Source organism: Conger conger, chromosome 5 (assembly GCF_963514075.1).
Source record: "Conger conger chromosome 5, fConCon1.1, whole genome shotgun sequence".
In the NCBI taxonomy this organism is placed as follows: Eukaryota; Metazoa; Chordata; class Actinopteri; order Anguilliformes; family Congridae; genus Conger; species Conger conger.
The window spans coordinates 40,402,232-40,427,808 of record NC_083764.1 but is presented as its reverse complement, the minus strand read 5'-3'; the positions used below and the strand labels follow the sequence as shown (position 1 = coordinate 40,427,808).

The window sequence follows — 25,577 nt, the reverse complement described above, 5'->3', positions numbered from 1 at the left end:
TTCTCATTTATCTCTTTCTGGCCTAATAAAGATGAATAAAATTAATCTGAGGAAAGAGCACATCAATACACCGACAACTGCTGGTTTTCCACCCTCCCTTTACCTTGGAGTCAGGTGTGAAGACAGTCTGTACAATCATTAGCACTAATTGTTCATGTAAGATTTTTTCTAAGGATATACTTTATTGAACCCCGTGGGGTAATTTGTCCTCTGCATTTGACCCATCCTAGTTAATTAGGAGCAGTGGGCAGCCACTGTTCAGCGCCTGGGGACCAACTTCAGTTCTGAGGCCAGTGCCTTGGTCAAGGGCAATAGCAGGAGCACACCTAACCTGACATGGATGTCTTAATTACCCGGGTAGAAAAGAAAATCAGGGCTGGATTAGGATAAGTGTGCAAGATTTGCCGAAACCCTGCAATACATCACACCGTTCTCCCTGCAGCCGTTCCCTCGTCCCCCCGGAACGTCATCTCCAACGTGAACGAGACCTCCCTGGTCCTGGAGTGGGGAGAGCCGCGGGACACGGGCGGCCGGGACGACCTGCTCTACAACGTCATCTGTAAGAAGTGCCTCCCTGAGCGAGGCATCTGCTCCCGCTGCGACGACAACGTGGACATCACCCCGCGTCGCCTGGGCCTGACACAGCGCCGGGTGGCCGTGCGCAACCTGCAGGCCCACACCCGCTACAGCTTCGAGATCCAGGCCGTCAACGGCGTCTCCAGCAAGAGCCCCACCTCACCGCAGTACGCCACCGTCAACATCACCACCAACCAGGCCGGTGAGTGGCCCACGGCACCTGTCACTCTAATGGTCCTTGCTGCTACTTTTCCAAAAAAGAGGGCCCTGCTGAAAATTCCAGCTTAAACCAGCCAAAGCTGGTAAACTTGAACAGCTGACCAGCCTAGGTAGTCAGCTAGTACACCAGTTGACCACCAGCTTAGTCTCCCATCTTGAACTGTTTTGACAAGCTACAAACCAGCTATGTTCAGCTAGACATGTCAAAAAATGTTGAAAGGCTTAGAATCCCAGTTGGTCTTCAATGGAATATATCTCCATTTTATGGTTATTGACTTTGCACTTCACATCAAGGTTATTGGCAAGCTCTGCTGGAACTGGGGGGAGGGCAGGCTTGCAATCAGACCTGGGGTCAATTCCATTTCCATTTATCCAGATCAGCAAATTAATTGAAATTCTATTAATTAACAGAAAAAAATGCCCATAAACTTCTAGGAGGGTTTTTAAATGAGGTAAACTAATTTCAATTCATTTTCTGAATGTATTGAACTGAAAAGGAATTTCCCTAATGCTTAATGATCCTTGTCCACTTTTTGCAAGATAAATGGCCCAAGGATGATTTTGTGAGTATGTAAAGTCATAGAGACATGTCTGGTTTGACATATGAAGCATGTAACAGCCTTGTAAGAATTATACATCTTCCAAGGCTGTATTTTTGATTTTCTGATAACGAAACTAAAAACAAACTGATCACACTTAATGAACATTTAGTGTTAAAACATGTACATTTGTTTCCAGAACTCACGCCTGGGTGCTCTACTAATACGATAGGAAAAAAAACTTGTCCTATAGACAAATTATATTCAAGCAAGCCAAGTCCCAGTGCAGGAAAACGATATCCTGAAAATGGTTGGCCTCTTTCTAAATTCCATTCCCTCTGAATGGGTCTTGCTATTTCTAAATACATAGGAATGGCATGTGAAGAACTACACATAATGTTTCTTTTGCCTCGCTCACAGCATTACTATGCAATGGTCTTCCAGTCCATTCAGTTTGCGAGCATCACACGCTTGGTTTAAGGCATTAACCTCTTTTGAGATGCTACAGATGTTGCAGCAGGCATCTTAATGTTAGGAGGTTGCATGTGTGTGAGGAAGAGATTCTCTATAGCTAAGGCCAGCTCATACAGAAACACCATTATCTTTCTCTCCCTCCTTGTGTTCCAAAAGACCTCTGAACACAATGCGCCAGGAATGCCTATTTGCACCCGGTGGTGGAGTGGGGGTGGTAGAGCTAGTCAGTCATTGTTAGGCATTAGTCGGTCATGGGGGGGTTACATGGACACCCCTCCCCAATTGATATCCAGGAGAGCCGAAGGAGGGTAACTTGAAAACGGGGTTTTCGCCGTGATCAGATTATCTTGGGGCTTCTCTGGGTGTTCCGAATATTCATTCATCTTTTAAGACTAAAAATAAATATGGGGTATAAGCCGTTTGGGCTTCCATGGTTACCCGGGGGTCTCAGCGGGGAGAGACCCCCTTAATCCCAGGACTAGGGAGATCCGGGGGAATCCGACCACGGTGCATTGTCTTCCGGGGTGGACAGACGGGGAAGGGTGGCAAGCTGTGAGGCTGGGTGTTTGGGAGCAGGCAGGAAAAGAAAGGAGCGTAGAGACTGAGGGGGTGAGGATGAAAGAACAAGGCTGAGGGCTTAAACAGCCTCTGAACAAAGACAGTCGGAGAAAGACGGAGAAACGAATGTGACAGCGCGGGGAAAATGGAGCCAGACCGGGTAAAAGAGAGGAGTCTAAAGGAAGGGAAAATAAAGGAAGTCGAAACCTTGGAAGTGAATTGATGACATGAACATAAACATAAACACAGGAGGAGCCGGTGTTTATGCGGAAGGCGCGTGACACGGAAAGACAGAGCGAGAAAACCACCGCTGTACCTAGCATGTACGAGGAGATAGAGCGAGGAATTTTGATGAGCAATGCTGCAAACGAGTGTGAGAGACAGAGAATGAGATTCGTCCTGATGTCATTTCTTCTATTGATGCCCCTGTACAGTGGGGAGCCCTTGTCTGACAGGAATCCAAGATGGAAGTGTGAGGAAAGACACGATAATAGATAAGATAAAAAGATGAATATTCACATTAAATATTGATGACAATTAATGTTGATACTCCTGTTTATGCATTCAAAAGACACTGTTTGAAACTGGTATTGTCTAATGTCTGACTGTCTCAGCTGGACTTCCTGGTAAAGTAACGGCTTAAGGCTATGTAGCGGAGCCAGAAACTCTGAGGGTTTTCAAGACCAGGCTTGATGCGGTGCTGGATACTATCAAGCTTTTAGGTAAACTAAGTATTAGGTAAACTTTACTGGCAGGAAATGGTGAATGGCCTGTTCTTGTCATTCTATCTTATGCTATGTTAAAGGTATTAATCTTAATTTAATGTCAAACATATTTTATTTTGCTCGCAGCTCCTTCAGCAGTCCCCACAGTTCACCTAATGGGAGCCACAGCAAGCACCATGAGCCTCTCCTGGCTTCCTCCAGAGAAACCCAATGGAATCATCTTGGATTATGAGATTAAGTACCACGAGAAGGTGAGAAGCCCCACGAAACAACAAAACCGGAATGCGTAGCATTTCTTTCTCATTTTGGCTTATTTTTTCACGAACGGGAGTTCACAAAGGAATTCCATCCTCTCTCTGACTTCTTTGTGTCAGCTTACTCTACCTCTTCTCCTCCTCCTCCTTGTTCTCCTCCTCCTCACTCCCACGCTCAAACTCAAACCAATACGCACGCAACCAAGCAGTCAGGGGATTTAATTTGCACAAAACAGACAAACTTCGTTCTACACATTGAATCATTAAGAAGCCTGTTGAATGATGGCAGATGTGTTGTTGAGGTGAGGTGGAGTGTTTACTGTATCCCAGACCTGAAAATAGTACTATGAAGTAGTCATTTGCATGCACTTATATACTGCTTGACACTTTGGATAAAAGTGTCTGCTAAGAAGCATATCTGTCTATGTATGAAATCTTAAGTCACTCTGCCCTACTGAAAAAACAGCTAAAGGTTTTGAAGCAGCTGGTTGACCAGACAAGTTACCAGCACTAGCTGGTTGACCAGCTCATACCCAGCTAGACCAGCTTTATGACCATCTTGGCCATGCTGGTTGACCAGCTGGATAGCTGGATTTTTCAGCAAGGTACATTAACCCTTGTGTAGTCTTAACATTCTGTATACTCCCCTTGTTCTAAGGGTCAAAAATGACCCGCCTTCACTAAACCCCTAAAATAAAGCAGCGTAATTGAATTTTAAACCCCAAATCTTTTTTGCATGAAGAAACAACCTGTCACTCATCACAAACTTTGTCATCAAATTTCACATTGAAAAAAGGGTGTTTTCTCTGCTGTTAAACATAGTGGCGGGTCATTTTTGACCCTTAAGACAACACAAGCGTTAAGGCATCTGCTAAGGAAAGCAGCGGCCATTTTAATAATGAGGCGGACATGAGGAATGACATGGCGGTCGTTATCCCTGTGCTGCAGGGTCAGGGCGAGGCCATCGCCCACACGGTGACAGCGCAGCGCAGCTCTGCCCGGGTAGAGGGGCTGAAGGCGGGCACGTTCTACCTGGTGCAGGTTCGAGCCCGAACCGTGGCAGGATACGGACGCTACAGCAGCCCAGCGGACTTCAGCACGAACCTGCAGAGTGAGTTCCCCCTGGATCGGCCTTTTCACATTCTCACCGTGTGTGCTTTTCCCACAGGCTTTGCCCGTTACCCTCTCTTCACACAGCCCGGCTAGCACAGAAAATGCCATTCTTACCATGTTCCAGTTAGCTTGTTTAAGCTTGTGGTGGAAGAAAATGTTGTACCAACGGTTTTACGGCCTTTTTTTAAACACCCCCGACCAAACTTTCCAGCTACACTGTAAATAGGTCCAGATGACACTTGTTTTCCAAGAAAGTTTTTTTAGAATGTGTTTGCAGCCTAACTAAATCACAAGATTTGAACATTCACAATATTTAAACCCTGTTTTTACGATGTGGGACGATATGTAAACATCTTGTTCTTAAATTTCTGTTGTGTTGCAAGAATGTCCTTTAAACATTTTTTGTGCTAGCTGGGAGGTCTTTCTGTTGAGGGAAGTAGGTGAGCCTGTGATATGACAAACTTTAAAATCCAAAGGAACTTCAGACAGTTGAGATAGTTATGCTGATATCTCTGGATGTGCTAGAAACATGATCTGACTGAAGATGAATATCCAGACATATCATACATAACATAAGTCTGCGGTCAGGAGATGTAAGTCTTCAGAAAACCTTCAGACTTCATTACTGCAATCTGATGCAGAATTCCTGAAGGGCTAAATCAGCATAGTTAGCTACAGGTAATTAACCATATACTTTCACACCGACACATTTAGCTAATTGTGCTGCAGTACAATGCATTCTTGTGCATATTGTACCAGTGCAATCTATACAGTTCAGTAAAAACACATGCCTCAGTTAGCTAGAGATGAGATGAATGTTGCATTTTCAATCACAGATGTATTTTTTAAATCAGTATTCAAATGCTTGTTAGTTCGCAAACCATTTCCAGAGCTTTCGGCTTGCCTCATCAGTATTCATGAAAGGGAGCCCTTGAACCCCGCATAACATAACAGATAATTCATTGATATGATGCATTTTTCTGCTTGAAAATGTGAGCCCTGTGAGTTGTAACACAGAGCAAGTTCAATGCAGTACTCATCCCTAATATCTAACATATCTAGTGCACTTTCCCTCTACAATTACATTTAAAAAAATGCAAAAGGGAAAATGTAAAACTCGCTATCAATTGGGATAATGGGGGCTTGTTCGTCGAGGTCAGAACGCAAACCGGTTTACGCAGGACTGTACTGGTTTGGGGCTTGGCTAAGGGGAAGGTGAGTAGAAGAGATGCGGGGTAGCGGATGCGCAGCGAGTGCTAACAAGGTTTTCCATCCTCCTCTCGCCTGTAGGTTATCCAGAGAAGTCGATACAGGAGCAGCTGCCCCTCATCATCGGCTCGGCAACCGCCGGCCTCGTTTTCATCATCGCCATCGTCGTCATCGCCATCGTCTGCCTCAGGTTAGAATCCCTGCTCACACGCCATGCCTGCTCACGTGGTAACGCATCCTGGGGTGGCCTACATTGCCTTTGACTTCTTAACCGACACGTGCTCAGCAGGCAGAAGCCACCTGCGGGTTTAACAGAGCCAGCCTATTGCTCAACGTCAGACGTAAGGTTTTGGTTGCCAACCATCTTGTGCTTAGTTTTGCTGGCGACTGCAGCTATTCAGAACCTCAGCAGTTCAATGCACTCTATTCAGTATACTGTAATGCAACTCCACAAATTCCTAGTTCATACGAACAGATCAAAGTGTGCAACACAGACAAACCTCCACTCTTTCAGCAATTCTCTTTTGACTAAATTTCACTAGATTTTCCCAGATTGGTACTCATACTGTTATATGCTTTACGAATACAGGCCTTGGATTTAAGCAGATACACTTAACCTGGGCTGCTTGAGTATATACCAGACCAGAAATATGTAAAAATGAAATCTATGTTAGTTGCTCCGGAGAAAGACATCTGCTAAGAATGGACTGCATAATATGCTGAGATTAAAGCCCCATTGAAGTTTTTTTTTAAGGCACATGATTTATTTATTCTTTTGTCAACACAGATGCGCTAGGGGTTGTTTTGTCATATATAACTGAGCTGTGATTCCTAGTTCCGAAGACACATGAAACACTGTCAAATATTTTGTGATTTCACTTTTTTCAATTTGTATCAGGATAGCAGAATTGCATTATTTATATTTTAGTTTTTTTTTTTTTTTTACAATTTCTAACAAGCATTTTTCAATAACGACTTAACTTAACTTAACTTAACTTAACTCTTAATACACCTCTCAGCACCAACATGCAACTCGGCACAACAGTTAATTTTATGTAAAAAATGCACCACAGCTACCAAACTTTGCAAACATGTCTCAAAATAAATTAATTCACCAAAACACCAGCACTAGTTTCCTACAGACAAGTCATGGAAATGCTGCAGGTTTTATTGGCAAACATAGGTTACTGTGGTTTATTGGTTTACTGTGAAAAAATATTGGAAGTCACAGGTGCTGTAATGTTGGTTTTCGTCTACGTGGCCGACTGCATTTGGCCACATGTTCTCGTCAACATCACACCACACAGAACTTAAACCAGTGCTTTGTTTCTATAACTATTATGAAAACTTTTTTGTGGTTTTGAAATCATTTAAATATTTAGTGCTTAGCAAATTGCTTTGCCATCCATGTGAATTTCAGTTTTGAAATAGTCTGTGCAAATTCAGCAGTAGAAATCTACAGTTGGTTGGGTCTGATTGAGAAATGAATTCAAGATACATTTTTTATCAAGAGCATGGAAAATATTATTCACAGTTTGGTCCACTAAGAGTGCTATTGTGCTAACTGTGCATTGAGAACGTAAACTCAGTATCAAAAAATGCTTGACAGTAATTGTAAAAAAACTGTAAATTGCTTCTCCAGTAACATCATTACTGCTTCTACGCACTGAATGTGAAAAGGACATACTATGTACAATTTTATAAGGCTTGGCAAATTTTATACATCCAGCAATTTTAACAGCCCCACTGAATCTTCTGTTAAAATGTGGCTACTTGAAATTTTCCCCCATGAAATCTACTGTAGTAAAAGTCTTGTCCTGATTAGATTAAATTAAATTACATCTCTGTTCTGCATATCTATTCTGCAGACAGAAGCTGGAATTCAAATTTGCGGTCCAAATCATAGCTTTTCCAGAGATTAATGCTCAACTTTCTCTCTCTTTTTTTTGAGGAGAGGAGGTTCCCTCAGAAATTGTCCCTAAGGACCTCTGTGCCTATTCACCCAATTAGCCTAATCCTATAATGCTTTAGCCAGTCCCAGTAGACATTTGTTGAGGCCAACAGAAGAGGTTATGCATGAGTCCAGATTAATGCTTTGGTTGTAATTCTGAACGTGAGCTTGGTTCCTTATGAGTTTCCTTAATGTCTCTGAGGGGTGCCCCCTTTGCCAGGGCCGCCTGTGACCTCTTCAACCAGAACAGCTGTTGACTATTCTGTCTGGATCTGAACCCGGTTCATTTTCTTACTGATTCAGAGGACTGGCCAAGCCTCAAATGAGAACAATAGGCTCAATGTTGTCTTTTGTATTTCTTGAGGATCCGAAAAAGGAAGTTACAGTAGATATATTAGTTCCCTGTTATCTAAAGGTTCCTACCGATGGTTTTAGCCTGTGTTACCTTATTCCTCTAGTCATACTGAGTTGCTACTTTTAAAACGAGCCCCACCGACGCAAAATCCAAATTCATCGGAAGTAAGAATATATTTATTTATGAGCATAGCATGTCCCTGCAAGTTGGGTGGATTTATCTCACATCAGAGCACCATAAGGTTAATACCACAAGGTTGCAAGCCTGACAAGGCGACTATTGCCGAATGGTGGTACCACACACTCCTTCTAGCGGCTAGCTCATCATCGGAGCAGTGACAGGGAGAGCAGAGATGCTGTCATGTCCTCCTGGGCGCTCTTTGTCCAAAGGGCACAGATGGACACAATTCCCATGACGACAGGGTTCGTTCTGACCTTCGTGCCAATCGGCCCAAGTCCATCACGTGAGGCTGATTAATCGCTTTCTTCTGCAGTTTTTTTTCTCCTCTCATTGATACACTATGTTTCAGTGCCTCACTGCGACTGTGAAACCCAGGCTCTGGCATATTTCAGATCCCGCATTTGAATTGGAAATGAGATGTAAATTACCAGCAGGCATTATTGTCCTGGTTGAAGCTTCGACAACAAAGGAGCCACATTAACATCTAATTCCAACACCCCCCTCTCCTTCCCATACCACTGAATTAATATAATGATTCTAGACTGAAAAAAAGAGAAGAAAGGCTGAAAAGCAGAGAATCAGTAGACCACAGAATTGTTCAAGCAGGAGTTTTCAGTACTATGATGAGAGACAGCAGATGATATATATAGCTGCTTTGGTGCATCTGTGGAATATTTTTAACCGCAATTCCTTTGTAACAGATGACAGTGCCATGCAACAATGTTGCTTCCATTTTCTGGGAAAAAAGAAATCTGCCATCCTGCTTTATTTGGTTTCATTAAGTGCTTCCATAGATCCTCAGATGAAGTGAGATGGCCATTTAAACCTCTGCTGAGGTACCAGTACTGTGTCATATTTAATAATGCAGAATGAATGCATTCATGGAGGGTTGATTATACAGTAGTGTGCAAAAATTTGGGCACACCTGGTCAAAAAGCTTTTTGAAATTAATATTTAAGTGAACAGAAGTTAACCTGACCTCTAAATGGTACAGCTTTGAACATGACATATTTCTTTAAAAAAAATTTTTTTTTACAGTTTAAAAATAATTCAAAAAAGGAAAAAGGCTCTGTGCAAAAGTTTGGGAACCCTGTCTCCCCACTGTCTAATGTTACTTAAAGGCCACATGACGTAGTAGTTTAGGAACTGGACACTTCTCGAGAGGGTTGTGGTCACATCCCATGTGGTCACATCCCATACGTGTTTCACTTAATATCCGTCTGTTGAATAGAAATATATAATACGATAAACGACAAAAGGCTCCCTGTTTAGCTAATTAATAATTGAATGTAATGACTTGTGTTGTTTTTGCCTACAGGAAACAGCGCAGTGGTTCAGAGCTGGAGTATACAGAGAAACTGCAACAGTACAGTAAGTTTTTTCCCCACCAGTGTCTATGACACACTAAAGATTTTTCATCCAGTGTGTGTGATTCCAGCATAAGACCTTTGTCCTAGGCTTATGTAACAGTGGGATTACACCAGCTTTAAGACGGAATAAACAACACCTGCCGTTGTTATACATGGAAACACAGTGAAAGTATTTGGTTGGACATGAACTGCTCATCATTTTGCAGATCATGTATGCAGATATACATTTTCTCTGGGATAATTAATAATAAAATGCCTCCTACCTTGTAATGTAGAGTGTTGTGAAAAAGTACTTGTATCTTTCATGATTTTCTCTATGACTGCATATTTGTCAATGGTGAAAAAATATTAGACAAAGGGAAACTAAGTAAACACAAAACAAATTTTTCAAATAGTCTCTAGAGTTTGCAAAGAATGGTGCAAAAAAAACCCAAAAGAAAATCCAGTGAGCAGCAGTTCTGCAGACAGAAATGCCTTGTCATTGAGAGACGTCAGAGGAGAATGGCCAAAGTGTTCAAAGCTGACAGGAAGGTGACATTAACACAAATAACCACACATTACAACAGTGGTATGCAGAAGAACATATTTGAACACACAACATGTCAAACCTCTCAGTGGATAGGCTACAACAGCAGAAGATTTAATGAGTCTAAAAAAATAACTATAATAAATACCTAATAAAGTGCTTACTGAGTGTATATTCTACTGCTGTATTTGCCATTATAACTATTGGAATACAACCAATGAAACTAATTTCCGCCTGGTACTCATTATACATTATAAAGCAATTGTATGTTTTATATTGACATGGCTCTACGATATTGTTATGCTATGTTATGTTATACCATCAAGACAAGTCCTCTGAATAACATGAGGGGCTGCATAAGGGGTTATCTATCACAAAAACCTGTGTAAAAGACTGTGGATAGGGAAAACACGTCAGAAGTTCAAGGAGTTAATTCAGACAAATTGGTAGGTTTTCTGCTTGTTGCACTGTTTGTTTCAGGTCCTGCCACAGGTTTAAACAGTTGATGTGACTGTTTCTTTTCTGTGCTTCAGTCACTCCTGGGATGAAGGTCTATATCGACCCCTTCACCTACGAAGACCCAAATGAGGCCATCCGCGAGTTCGCCAAAGAGATTGACATCTCCTGCGTGAAGATCGAAGAGGTCATCGGCGCAGGTAACCAACACAGGCTCCTCACCAGCAGGGGGAAGACCGCTAAGCACTTCCAGGCCATACCGTTAGAGGACTTCACTTCAAGCGGTACTTCGATCATTTAAATTAACCCCGCCCCCCACCTTTCCTCTTCTCAAAGCTGCTTCATTCGCAATTCTGGAACTGGGCGGCTAGCACACCTTCAGAATTCTGTCCCTTTTCCAACCCCCGTCTTGACCCTCGTCTGACTGACTGACCCTCCCCATTCTGAAGGTGTCTCCAGAGCCAGGGATTGTACCTAACCCGGTTTACCACTAGGTTAGGGCTCAATTCGATTTCAGTTCAGTCACTTTAGTTCAGTCATTTCAGCTCAGAAATGAACTGAAAATGACATTAATCTTATCAGGAAAAATGTGAATTGATCAATTGAATTTAAATCCTGTTACCAAATTGACTGAAACTGAATTGATCCAAACTATGCTTATTGTTTGATGGCCTCTTTGTGAAGAGTTGCCAATCCTGCCCCTCTAGAATGTTCTGTTGTACCTGTGCTGTGTTGAAAAGTGTACTAGCATGTGTTAGTTGGCTGTTGAGTCTCATGGAACACAGTTTGTGAGCTACTTCTATAGCAGCAGGGGTGCGATCTCTAGATACCAGGTTTGGCTTCTCTAATAGAAGACCTGCAACCAACCGGAACCGAAGTGTCCGTGCGCTTAGCCCCCTGCTCTACAGCAACGCCTCTAACCCTGAATGCTGCTCCTAGGGACTGTCGCTTCGCAGCCTCTGCATCTGGTGACAAAAACGTCCTCTCTTCCCCTTCCTCCCTGTGTCACCGTCCACACATGCGTCCCCCAAAGCAGGCCATAGGTCTAAACCGTCCTCAGGCCTCAAGCTCCTGTCCCCTCCCACCTCTCGCTCTTCCACCCTCTCTCCCTCAGAACTCTGAACGTTTCCCTTCCTCCCTCCCTCCCTCCCTCCATCCCTCCCCAAAGTTGTCACTCTCCTCACACCTCCCTCAGACTAAGTATCACCCCTCAGCGCCACAATCCCCCTGCCTTCACTCTGTCCCATTTCCAGAAAGTTCTACCCATTACCTTTCACTCTTTCCTAGGTTTGTCTGCCAGTCCCCATCACTCCCTGGCTCCTTGGTTTTAACCTCCAACTCTCCCTCTCCCTCTCTCCTTCACTCCCCCTGCCTCTGCCACTTTTCCCCTCCACACCTACCCCCACCCCACCTCCACCTCTTCCGTTCTCCATTCCTTCTTCTCAGGAGAATTTGGAGAAGTCTGTCGCGGCCGACTCAAACTTCCAGGTCGACGGGAAATCATAGTGGCCATCAAGACACTGAAGGCGGGGTACACCGAGCGGCAGAGGCGGGACTTCCTGAGCGAGGCCAGCATCATGGGCCAGTTTGACCACCCCAACATCATCCGTCTGGAAGGTGTGGTCACCAAGAGCCGGCCAGTCATGATCGTCACAGAATTCATGGAGAACGGGGCACTGGATTCATTCTTGAGGGTAAGGGGGTGGACACGAGTGCCAATCCAAATTCTAAGTCACCACGCTCACTCAGACGCACACTCACGCCTTCAGACTTCATCTGTGTCACGACCTCGTTGCGCTCCTTATGTCAGTGTGTACAGGATCAAAATCTGAGCGAGGATGACACATGATTGTGCGACCCAGATTCATGTTAAATCCAGCTGGGTCAGGGAAGCCGAACGCACTAATTTCATTTGTTTCGTTGGAAAATTGTGATCGGCTGTATTTAAAAAAAAAAATCTACATCTAATGTTAGCGTGTTAGAGTGTGGCATATTGCAGTGGCGGAAAGGCAGCCATGCTTGTAATCAGACGATTTCAGGCTTGAATCCCCGATGGGTCTCCGCAGTTGTACCCTTGAGCTAAGCACTTAACCTCAATTGCTTTTGTAAATATCCAGCTGCATAAAATGGGCAATGTGTAAAGTGTAAGCTCTTCGCTCTGGATAAGGGCATCTGCTGAGCACATAAATAATGCTGTGTCGCTTCTGTAAACATCGGCCGGGCGGGAGTGACTCCCGAATCAGTCCGCAAATAATCTTTCTCCGCAGTCTCTGTTTCATAAGGGAAGGTCGTAACCTCGCAACAGTGAGGCTCTGTAAAAAGAAATGGTGCGTTCTCGCTATCTCTGGCATTTAGAGAGGACTCAGTCAGCGATGAATCACAATCTCACAGGAATATTAAACACACAATGCTAAAGAACAAGAGAGAGAAAGAGGAAAGAGGGGTGGGTGGGAGGAAAGAGCTGTGGTTTTAATTGGATGAAAATGTGCTGTGTGCTCTGGGTGATAACCTCCCTCGTTTTCCTTTGTCCCCTTTAGCTGAATGACGGCCAGTTCACAGTGATCCAGCTGGTGGGAATGTTGAGGGGCATTGCAGCCGGGATGAAGTACCTCTCCGACATGAACTATGTCCACCGTGACCTGGCCGCACGCAACATCCTGGTCAACAGCAACCTGATGTGCAAGGTGTCCGACTTTGGCCTCTCCAGGTTCCTGGAGGACGACTCCACTGACCCAACCTACACCAGCTCTCTGGTCAGTATGCATAAGTGGCAACACATATAATACGAACTTGTTATGAAGCTGATGCTTTTATCTGAACGAATCAACATACTGTTGGCTTGACTAAGCAAGGGACAATCCCCCCTGGACCAATGCAGGGTTAAGGGCCTTGCTATTGTGGCTAGCAATCATGCACCTTAGCCACTATGCTACAGGCTGCCCTGTCAGAGGTTTGATTCATAAACTGGATTATAAAATTGAACTGTCCAAACTTGATACACTGCTGAATGCTGCTAGATTGTAGATATGGTGGTAGATATGGTAGATCCTAGGTGGACTGAATAGCCTCTTCCCAGCACTATATTACTATTCTTATACTGTCATTTCCATTAGTGCTTCACCTGTCCTTGAGTTTTTCTGTGTATACTTACCGTATCTGTCTCGTACCGTGTAGGGGGGTAAGATCCCCATTCGCTGGACAGCCCCAGAGGCCATCGCTTACAGGAAGTTCACCTCCGCCAGTGACGTGTGGAGCTACGGCATCGTCATGTGGGAAGTGATGTCGTACGGAGAGCGGCCATATTGGGACATGAGCAACCAGGATGTAAGTTGATGCACCTCTTCCTCTGGGATACAGACTTCATATGACCTAAATGTGCTTTGTCTTCTCAATTGGTTTCTTCAACTGCCTCCTCCTGGGGGGTTCTTTTAAAAAACTTTGAGAAATGGTGCCATGTAACATTTTTCACCATACAATGTATTAATAAATGCATGAATGAGATGTATAAACAGATGTTTTGTGGACACTTTATTGAAATATGCATGTTGTTATTATTCTGTTCCTGGTGCTGGCACTGAGCAGATGCAAACCTAAGCATAGTCACTTTTTTTGCATTTGAATATTGCTATCTTTCTTAAAATGCCAAGAGAATGTCTCTGGCAGATAGCAGTTAGTGTATATACTGTATCCCTGAACCACAAGCTTGCTTGTCACTGAAAGTGTTTAGAAACTATACTAAAACTGACCTAGGTCAAATATTGCATTTTGACTGCTTTAAATGTTTAGACACCAGTAAATTCCTGCAGACTACTGCCAGTTGCCCTCAGAGAAGAGCATTGCGAATAGATTAAAGAAGTTTGGTTTTTCATTAGCAGAGCGTGAATTGTGAAATTCCTGGAAGGTGTTTCTTTTTTTATTTACAATTTTCACAGCACATTTTTCAATTAAGAATAAATATGTTTTAAGGCTGTCCAGGGACTGTTTTCATGAAAAATGTTACCTTACAACCAAATAAGAGAGCAGGCCTGGGACACATACGTAATTGTTTTCGATTCAAATATTTTCCTCAACCTGTCTAGTGTATTGGGACCTATGAAATACTCTCAAAAAGTGCAAACTCTTGGTTGGCTGAACCGCACTAGGCAAGATCAATGGAGCACAGAAAAGTATTTGAATCCAAATAAATTACATATTTGACTTAGGTCTGAAAGGAAGCTTCCCCTGCGGAGAAAAACAGCTGGTAGCCAGTTCACACCAGCTCCATACTCAACATGGTTTAACAAGTTCAATTTCAAGCTGGTCTTAGCTGGATTTTACACAAGGGTCCTCAATGTTTTGCGTCACCTTGGGATGAGGTGTCTCCACTGCTGGACCTGTGGATTGACCCTCACCTCTGCCCCCTCCCCCGTCCAGGTGATCAATGCAGTGGAACAGGACTACCGGCTGCCCCCACCCATGGACTGCCCGACTGCCCTCCACCAGCTCATGCTGGACTGCTGGGTGAAGGAGAGGAACCTGAGGCCAAAGTTCCCTCAGATCGTCAACCAGCTGGACAAGCTTATCCGTAACGCAGCCAGCCTTAAGGTGGTCACCAGCACGCACACAGGGTGAGTGCAATGTCAAATACAAGCAAATTATTTGCATTCATAAAGTGCTTTTCTCACTAACCGGTGACTCAAAGCACTTTACAGTGATGAACCAACCCCCACCAATGTGTAGCACCCACCTGGGTGATGCAGCGGCAGCCATTTTGCGCCAGAATACACCTCAGCTGAGATGGAGTGGGATAGAACAAATCGGCCCACAATCTGAAGGCTGTGCAATATAAGAAATACATGCAGTACACTAGCTACAGTTTGCATGGAATTGGTTTGACATATGTTAAAAATAATGTTGTAATGCCATATTTAATACCATATACAGTCATCTAGGCACATTTTTTGTGAATTTTTAAATGTATTCACTTATTCAGTGCAGAGAAACTCTGCTGCAGGAAGCCCCACAGATACACAGTTTGCTTTCGTCATTAAATTTTGTTACATGACAAGCACAAGAATAACTTTTAGTATGCCTGCCAGAACTATTGTTCTCAATAACTTATTTGTAGGGATATAGTTTCAAATAGATCAATGAAAACTCTCAAATGATAACCATCGGGGAATGTTTGCAGTACATTTGTATACATGCCTGGAACATTTTTCTGTTAGTTTTGCAGAACCAGTTGGCAATAGTATATACTATACTGTATGTTCTAGGACTGTTTGAGAAACATTCTCACCATAATGTTATAGATATGTGGATAGAGCAGAGTCTGAAAAGTCTGAAATGGCCTAGATGATTAAGTGATAGTAATTAGCAAGATTAACAGAAAGCAAAGAGGGGAATGGCTTTAATTAGCTTCCTAACGAGATTTTTATACGGGCCAAGGGAGGCCTGGCCTCCTGAAGAGTTAATGATCAGAAGCTGAGTGACTAGTTTGTGAGATATGCATCACTGTATGTTGCTTTACGTAGATGTCGTGCCCATAACTCATGGTGTAAAACTCATACAACTGAATACAACAGAGAATATAGGATTTTATGATTATTTCATTCTATTGGTCTCTCGCAGCATTTGTTTTGTGTAATGTGTACACAAACCTCTGTGTGGAGAGTCAGTCATTCAGACACGAAATGATAGAGGTCAGTGGATTGGGTGACCTTCAGCTTCCAGAGGGAGAGTTTTGGTGTGATAAAGAGGAAATCCATTGCCATCCGTGGCCTCCGGTTTGGTCGTAGTGAGACATCCAAAGACCTAACCAACAGGGCTGTGCCCTTCGATTCAGTAAAATGCCCATCACCTGGATGTTATTTATTTATATTAACCTTTATTTATCCAGGGTAAGTTGACTGAGCACGCATAGACTTTTGCAGCTGCACCCTGTTATGCCCCTCCAAGTAGCCTAACGTGCATGTTTTTGTATGAATGTCATCTTAACATTCATCGCTTGCAGTCTCACTGACACTGCCCAAAAGTGTCATTTTAAGTTGTAATGCTTAAAATAATTGATATTTGGGTTGGTTTGAACAAAGCAAGGCTAAATCTGAAATGTGGCGTTAGTAGCAGTACATTCAGTGCTGTAGGCCATCAAGTGCCCCACAAGAAGTTGTAGGGGTATGCAAAGATCACTCCTTGAACACATATTCACAGTCAGTATCATCAGTCTCTGCCAGTCACGCACTCACAGGAACTGCAAATAATCAGAATATACTGTATGTCAGCTAGTTATAAAGGTATAAAGGTAGACAAGAGCTCTTCCAAAACGAACTGTCAAAATTCAACGATATTAAATAGAAACTTGTTAGCATGGTAAACAAAAAGGAATATTGCTGTAATTATTACTATTTCAGTGAGTCTGTGCTGGAAATAGGCTGCTATCTCGGTAATGTACCGTTTTTTAAATGTAGTGTTTATTTGAAATTCACTCAGAAACCTCACTTGATATCCTTGCTTCAGTGCTAACACATTTAGCAAATTGTTCTTTTGGCCTTTGTGCTCAAACAAATTACCATTCCTCAAGTACAAGAAAATGCAAAAATCTTGGCTTAGTCTTTGGTGGTTGCTATTAGGGAATGTTTATAGTGGCACCTTCATGCTGAGACTAGAGATAGCAGTTACAGTTGCCCATTAAGGAAATTTGCTTGTTAGGGTAATGACTATAAGCCGCTCAATCCAACAAACAGGCTTATTATGCTTGCCTTCATCCAACTGTACCTTGGTCTGCGTATTTTTATCTGTCCTCTGTGATTTATGAAATATTGAAATCACGCAGCAGTAAACAAAAGTAGACATACCCGTGTCCTTTTCACTGCTTCTTTCTCTGCTTTCATCCCCCTCCCCTTCTACCAGTCCTTACTGTTCTTTACTGCAACTCAAAGCATACCCAGCATGATGGATGCAGATCACCTGTATATTGGGCATTTAGATTTTCATAAATTTGAGGCCTTTCATTCATTTGTTTAAATGCAAGGCCATTTTGTCACCATTGCTCTACCTCCTATTAAAGGAGTCGGCGCTTCTGTCTGTCTGTCTGTCTGTCTGTCTGTCTGCATCTTCAGTCCAGTCCTCACAGTGGGGGAGGAATGGGAGGGTATGTGAACAGGATGGGAGAGCCTGTTGGCAGGGAGGTAGGGAGGGGGCGGGGGGGTTGGGCAAAGGTTTTGGGGAGACGAGAAGTGCCCTGACCCTCTCTCCCTCTCTTTCTCTCTCTTTTCCTGTAGGGCCTCCCAACCTCTCCTAGACCGCTGCATCCCTGACTACACCACTTTCGCCACTGTGGGTGACTGGCTGGATGCCATCAAAATGAGCCGGTATCATGAGAGCTTCCTCAATGCCGGCTTCACTTCCTTCGACGTGGTGGCACAGATGACCGCAGAGTGAGTGCCACTAGGCTAAGGGAAATTGGGGAGGGTATACAAAGTGCAAATACAAATACATGCCCAGAAATTCCCATATCCTCATAGCAATGGTACACAACCATTTGAAACATGCATATCAAAGTGTTATTTAGACCTAATTTGATGCTTGGAAAAAGTGCCAGTAATCTGCATGACTTATTTTGTGTAACGTATGCAAAAGTAATTTAGTTATTATTTGACCCAGGCTTGGTTTGTGGGGATTAATATTTCCTTGCCAAACCAGTGTTGGCACATCCGCAATATAAGCTTTGTCCATGAAGTCTTGAAATGGAATGTTACCATATTGTAGCTCTGCATCTAGTTACCACTGTAAACATTAATTCTCAAAATGGTAAAAGATTGAAAGATGAAAGGAACAGAGAATTTTCAAATGCCCCCAATGGCTATTTTAACTAACCAGTGGAACTTGTTATATAAAGCGTGGAATAGCTAATTGTCCCCTTAAACTTAATAACTGGTTGTGCCAGCTTCAGCTTTATCATTTGTTATCAGTCTTGCGCAGGGTTATGGAGACATTGTCGCCCAATTTGTTTGGCATAACTGCTTTAATTCAGGCAAATTGGTAGGCTTTTCAGCATGGACTGCTAGTTTCAGGTCTATTTGGTTCAGGTGAAGACTACAATATACTTCTTTATGTATACATAGTTCTCTCAAAGGCTAACAGGGAGACCATCCGTATGTGCTTGATAATTTCATTGATTAACAGCAGCAGCAACTACTGTTATTTCTCATACTACATCTGCTATTATTATTATTATTATTATTATTATTATTATTATAGCACCTTTATCTTGTCAGTGCTTTACAGTGAACTGTGAAACAGGATGATGCATGGCAGCCATTTTGTGCTCTAGAATGTTCACTGCTCATCAGCTGAGGTGGAGAAAGACTTATTTAGCCTAAATTAGCCTAAATTGTGAGAAAATCAGGATACGATTAATGTATACAATAAGAATACAACTATCCGAATTGCAATTTTATGTCAGCATACAGTAATAGTCTGTTGGGCACTGCTCATCACGGTTTTTATGGATATTTTAAAATCTTTTCCACCATCTGCTGCATTTGTAAAATGGCAATTCAGAGGGTCGGATACCCAATGCCCTCTACTCTTCTTTCAGAAAAAAAGCAAGATTTACTGTGCAAATATCAGGAAATAAATGGAAAAGGATAATAATAAGAAATCTATCGACCTCATTAGGTGGAGGATAGGGGGTGGAAGCGGGCCAGTCATTTGTTTCAATTTGGAAGGCTGACAGGTGTACGGATCTGTGGTCCCACCTCAATCTTAATGCCCGGTAATTCGCTTAATGGGCCCCGTTTATTATCATTTTACTCTCCATTGCTGGCACGATGGGGTTGGAGCGGCACCACAAACCTGTGCGAGATTTTGGTAATTAGGCGTGCCACACAGACAAAACGCCAGCCAGACAGACTGAGGTCATGAAGACTAGCAAACAGAATGGAGATTCAAATCTCAAGGGGAAATCAGAGCAGTTTTTCCACCTCTGCTTTTCCAGTAAAACTTCAGCCACAGAAATGACTCACAGTGCGAAAGCCACACAATACCCACCAAGAAATATAAATGAAATGTATTACTGAGATAAAATATATAGAGAGGGCGTATTTTAGGACTATATGAGAAATATATAAGCCTTTCACTTACAGAACATAAAATGATACAAAACTAGGGTTTTCGCAATCTTTGCTCAGATGGGTTTTTAATCTAAATGTTTTTTGCAGCCCTTGACATTGTGGATTAGACAGTTTTAGGGAGCTGAAATGGTTTGTGAAATGTATTTTAATGCCAGTGTGTACAAGGCCTTAATCGCATCTCATTGTGGCACTTTCTCTGACATTGTTCTTTCTTCCTCTTCAGGGACCTTCTACGGATAGGGGTGACATTAGCTGGCCACCAGAAAAAGATTCTCGGCAGCATTCAAGACATGAGGGTACAAATGAACCAAACACTGCCCGTCCAGGTCTGAAGAAGCGTGCCCTCCTCCCAGATCCAATGGAACACCCAAGCTGCCTGACCGTCGCTGCCAATCAGAAAACTGGCTTGCAGTGCCTCAGACTTTATATACTTCTCTCGTGTTTCCAACATTACTGCTGCGTTTCCTCCAAAAAGGTGTAATTTGATTATTTTTGAACCTTAAAAAAAAACAATCAGCATCTCACGTGGTTCTTCCAGGGGTACATTTGCATGCACATGTGTGTTTGGTGCGGCTTCTTTGACTTTACCTATTTTTGTAACTGTGTCTGGTCAGATCCCTCCCTTTTTTCCCACCCAAGGGACTGGGACAGAATCCACGAATGGGGAAATGACAGACAATGGTTTGAGGAGAAGAAAAAAACGTGAACTGGTGTAGTCACGATAAACGAAAGTGTTTTACGGCAAGGATATATCAGATTTTTCATCTGTTTCTTTATTCATGTCTTCATATTGAAGATGTTCCATGAAAAGCATACGTCTGAGAGTGTCAAAGGAAGAGAAAGACGGTTTGCATTAGTCTGGTGATGGGAGAAAGAGAGCAGAGGTGGCATGGTTTTGAATACCTACACGGTGGAATTACAAAAGAACTTGACCAATTATTCTCTGAACCGGCACATTTAAGAAACATGAATTCTGGATGGTCTGAAACTTTTGGGAAAACTGCAGTTTTTTTTAACAACTATTACAATGGCTATGTTTGTGTCGGCCATGTTTTATTATCGTTTTCTGTTTCATGTTTTTTTTTTGGAGACTCATGTCAGCAGGTAATTTTTGTGGAACTCCTTGCATGCCCATGACTTTTCAGGACAATGGGCATAATCAAGGGAGACAAGGACAATTCAGAATCGATGGACAGGGTGACCTGCCTTAAATTTGTGTGACAGTGCTTACAAGAGGCATAGCACACAAATACTGTACAATACCGCTTCAACTATGTGCCACAGTGGAAGGTTTGCGCATGAACCGAATTGTAACAAGAAAAAAGAATTTCTGAAAAAGCACGGCTGTTTGTTCATTGGAAGTTTTTTATATTTTTTATTGGATCCAAAATGAAAATATATATGCATTGCTCAGAAATTCAAAGCGACCGTGAAAGGGACCTTAAATTTCTATCTACAGCTATTGAGTTACATATTATCTAATTCTTCTTCATTTGTTCTCCATTTTTCTGGTTCATTTATTCATCAATTTCCTGGACAAGAGGCCATTGGAACTGTGGACTTAAACGTAAAAAAAACAAGAACACAAGGTCATTGCTGTCTCGTAGAAAAATGGCTGTGGTATTATTTCTGTTACAAACAGTCTGTTCTGTATAGTATGTGAAAAAAAATACAAATAAAATGACATTCAAGACAGATACACAGGAAACTGTAGAGGAAGTATTATGAGATTGTTAGGGGATTCAAATATCAGGAGAACAACAATTGGATTGGAAGAGAGGTGTCTTGAAGAATGAAAATATCTGAAAACAAGTTACACCCAGAACATTGGCCATTCAATATGTGTCCTCAAAAGCATAGCACAGTTTTTTGTAAACAATTTCAGTTATCTGGTGTACTGGATTCAGAGACAAGCCAAGCTGCACATGCTTTGCTTTGAACCTTCTAGTGCAATAAGTTTGCCCATATTTAAAATGTTTTTTTTTTTTTCTGTATGTGTAAGCTCTACTCTTTTGTAATTATGAAACACAAAATATCATCTTCATTCATGTGATTCTGTTAGCTTCCATAGCTGCCCGCGCCTTTTCATGTCAATGCATACAGTTACACTTCATTCATTGTCAAGAACATGGCTGTTTATCTTTGGTGTATGGTTGATTTGCTTTTATCTATCGAGAGATGTGACAAAACTTCCCAGGTAGAGCCGAATGACAGAGCCCATTCCATGCGGTTTCCACAGCAGAGGCTCTGTCGCTGCACTTGGTGACAGAGCCCCATCTGGAATATTCTAATAGTGGAGGCTCCACTGCTGAGCCTAGTGACAGAATCCCACCCAGAACATTCCAATAGCGGAGGCTTCGCTGTTGAGTCCAGTCACAGAGCTGCATCTCAGGGCTCAGTTATTTAAGGCATTGAAACCGCAGGTTCCAACTTCCACTGATCAAACACTTAGCAATTAGCATATTGTAGAAGCATAGAAAACATATTTACAGGGATGGATTGTCGTTTGACTTAACTGCCCATTTCCTCATCTCCCCAAATAGTTCACAATTTAATTCTGGCCTAGCTTTATTGTAACCCCTTTGTTAGCACGGCACACGGCCTCAGCAGGCCGGCATAGGTTTGGCCTCATGCAGCAAAGAGCAGGAATACATTATGGTTTACCTGGACCTTAGCACTGAGGCTGGAACATGAGCTATTTGAACGGACCACACACTCACTGCGATAGATGGGCCATGTTTTAACATTGAGATTAATGAGCGCCCTATGAAGACTCCTGGGTGAATATTATTGAGAAAGGAAATGCAATATATGCTAATATATTGCTTCTGGTCTGTGACAAGCCTCTAGGACATGATTTATCAGGACATTTGGCAAAATCACAGCTATACTCATGGCCTATTTATTTTTCATTTATAAAGGGCAAAATTAACTTTGAAATGCAACTTTTGATCTGTGGCTTTCCCCATGAGAAATACATATTTTATTTTGTTTTAAATGTGTTTTGATTTTCTAGCTGCAAAAATCAGAATACCTGGTTGGCGGTTTTTAAAATGGTGCTCAGTACCTAATTAAAATATTCATTTTTGAGTTGCACAATGAAAACAGTCATTTTGTACATCAGTGAGTTCCATATCAATGGTAGCTACTGTATATACTTTTTGCAACAAGCCCAACAAATATGGAAGCACCACCCCTGCCATTATCAATAAGTTAACAAAATAAATTAATTAATCTTGTCGGAATAAGCAGGTTATATAACGGATGGATGGATTTGCAGGAAATTAGTGTGTGTGTGTCTGAGAGAGACTATTTTAAATGAATTACCGTAGAACTGGTGAATACTGTTCCACAAGACTGAATAATAGTAATAATAATACCTTCTGGGAGCATTTGGAAACATTGATTCAGGAGAACAGCAAAATGTAATATGGGTGATACCTGTATTCATATACTTAAAGAAAAGAAACGTATGTGGCTTCACATCGTAAGGCACATAAGAAGGCGCTTCCAATATATACTGAATTCTCTTAATATGTGAAGAAAACTGGAAAGGTATGTATTAATCTCTAGTACATAGAAGCTTTATTTTGAGTACACATAGGTATATAACCACTTTTTATGACCTACATTTTGTAGCTGATAATGGAATTTGTCACAGTTCCTTTTCATTTTGCTTTCTTTTGACAAGACACTATTTCTGATCAAATTCTGTACTCAGATTTCTGTTTGTAATCATCGTCCACTGTCTCTTCCCAACATTGATTTGAAGATGGACTGGGCGGAATACGGTGCTACATTACTGTAGCTATATTTTACCAGCCCAATATTATCAGAGCCCCTAAATTCTAAAGATATTGTTGTGCCAATGTCACTTCCAGCCCTGTGAAATGTTTGTGTCCCAACATTCCATCAATTACAATGCCACCCTTTCCATATGCAGCCATTTATGTTGTGTCCTGCTTTTTCTGTTATGGCTTTGTATGCTTTTTTGTAAACAAACATAAAATGCCTGTCTTCTAGTCACTTTCAGTATGAATACATGTGTGAGAGAGTACTGTACCTATATAGTATGAACAGTTGGAATGCAATTGTTTTTCTCTTTGAAAAAAACATGATGTATTTAATGGTGAAGACAAAAAAAACTGAAAAAAATGCATTCTTGTAGAAATATTTTTAAAATAACTTTTTTGCAATTAAATTATTTAAGAAATTTATGATACTCTATTGACTGAGTCATTTTGTTGTGCCATTTCTTTTGGTTTGCATTCATTTTCTCTCATGGTTTTACCAGTCTTCCAAATGCATGCAGACATACAGTACAGTCTGTAAGTATTTGGACCGTGGTACAACTTCTATTCTTTGGCTCCGCACCAGGGGCGTCACCTGGCCTGGGTTTCAGGGCTATAGCCCCAAATTATTTTTTCCTAGGTCCGAGTGTTTTTCCCAATCAGCAGTCTGCCACTCTACTCTGTGAGTTCATTCATTTCAGTAAGACAGGAAACTGGCTATTCTAAGTAACTGAATGCTCCAGTGTGAAGCAAACTGTGACTGCCTGGGGCAGGAGCATGTTAGGTAGTCTGTTTCAGAGATAGGGATGAGCAAACTTAGCTAGGTAGTTAACATTAGCATGGGCCAGTTTCCAGGGTGTACCTTGATTTGAAAAAGTCACAGTTCCAAAACTACAAGAAATTCCTGTCGTACCATTCCAACGGTATGAGCTGTTTTGGGGGAAGATATAATTTGGTATTTGCCCATTAAGTGTGCACTAATGTTAAATGCTTCGAGAGCTAGTTTGACCTAGCTAGCTAATGTTAGTCTAATTTTTATTTAACTTAGCCTACACTAACATTACACCATTGTGGGATATTGCAACTGCACAGCCCAACATTGTGCAACATTTAGCTAATGTTACCTATTCTAGCAGTTTTATTTATACATTCTTCTTAACTGGGTTTTCTCTTCACATACACAACGACACTCACAAGCTAATATTACACTGCCAGCACATCTTTCACAAATTTACTTTGATGTGATTTAATCGGCTAAATGCAGCTAAAAGACTAGACATTTTATTTGTTGTTATTAATAGGCAGAATAGCAAATGTGTGTATGTCTAACATTAACATTATGGTATTGACGTTAAGATGCATCTGTGTACGTTCTCAAAGCCTTATCCATAAAATAATTACCAGTTTGTCTTCAGCTTGGGTAATGGAATAAAAATAAGAAATCCCCCCTTTAGACATTCAGAGTAACATTTCTGTTTTACAAGTTTCCAAAAAACACATTTTAAACACCTAATTTCCTCTATTATTGCATATTTTTCACACTGAATTATTTCAGATATTTAGACTAAATGTAACACAAACCAAGTAAACACAAAACATTTTTTTTTAAGCATTTCATCGATTTAATGAAAAAGGTTTATATCCACGTAACCCCTTTGAAAAAGTAATTGCCCGCCTAACTGGTTTCACCACCTTCATAAGTACAACCGAACACTTCTTATAATTTGATATTAATTGTTCACATCACAGTGGAGGACATTTAACCCACTCTTCTGCTTTAATAGAAAACAAATTGCTTTCAGATTCTGGCACAGCATCTCTATTCGAGTCAAGTCACAACTTTGACTAGACCACTCCAAAACTTTAATTTTTATTATTTTCAGTTAGATGGAGACTTGCTTTTGTGTTTTGTACCATATAAATGCCCAAAGGCCCTTATGTGGATATACAGTTAGGTCCGGAAATATTTGGACAGTGACACAATTTTCATAATTTTGGCCCTGTACGCTACCACAATGGATTTGAAATTAAATAATTGAGATGCAATTGAAGTGCAGACTTTCAGCTTTAATTTGAGGGTATTTACATCAAAATTGAAGGAAGGGTTTAGGAATTGCAACAATTTTCATACATAGTCCCCTCATTTCAAGGGACCAAAAGTAATTGGA

The 25,577-nt window shown here is 41.7% G+C and overlaps 1 protein-coding gene across 2 annotated transcripts in view; it reads left to right on the top strand.

Annotated features, from left to right (window-relative positions):
- The window catches only part of ephb3b (eph receptor B3b), a 70,031-nt gene extending 46,191 nt beyond the window's left edge, over positions 1-23,840 (top strand). Inside the window, exons 5-16 of one of the 2 annotated variants that reach the window (XM_061241190.1) lie at positions 443-778; positions 3,218-3,342; positions 4,294-4,456; positions 5,749-5,857; positions 9,472-9,524; positions 10,583-10,705; positions 11,952-12,199; positions 13,043-13,258; positions 13,680-13,829; positions 14,919-15,112; positions 17,765-17,920; positions 19,842-23,840. In XM_061241190.1, the coding sequence (XP_061097174.1) occupies positions 443-778; positions 3,218-3,342; positions 4,294-4,456; positions 5,749-5,857; positions 9,472-9,524; positions 10,583-10,705; positions 11,952-12,199; positions 13,043-13,258; positions 13,680-13,829; positions 14,919-15,112; positions 17,765-17,920; positions 19,842-19,950 (1,982 nt within the window). In that variant the 3' untranslated portion in view covers positions 19,951-23,840. The remainder of the gene's footprint in view (positions 1-442; positions 779-3,217; positions 3,343-4,293; positions 4,457-5,748; positions 5,858-9,471; positions 9,525-10,582; positions 10,706-11,951; positions 12,200-13,042; positions 13,259-13,679; positions 13,830-14,918; positions 15,113-17,764; positions 17,921-19,841) is intronic. The other variant, XM_061241191.1, reaches the window with a different exon arrangement.
- Positions 23,841-25,577: the final 1,737 nt, after the last annotated feature.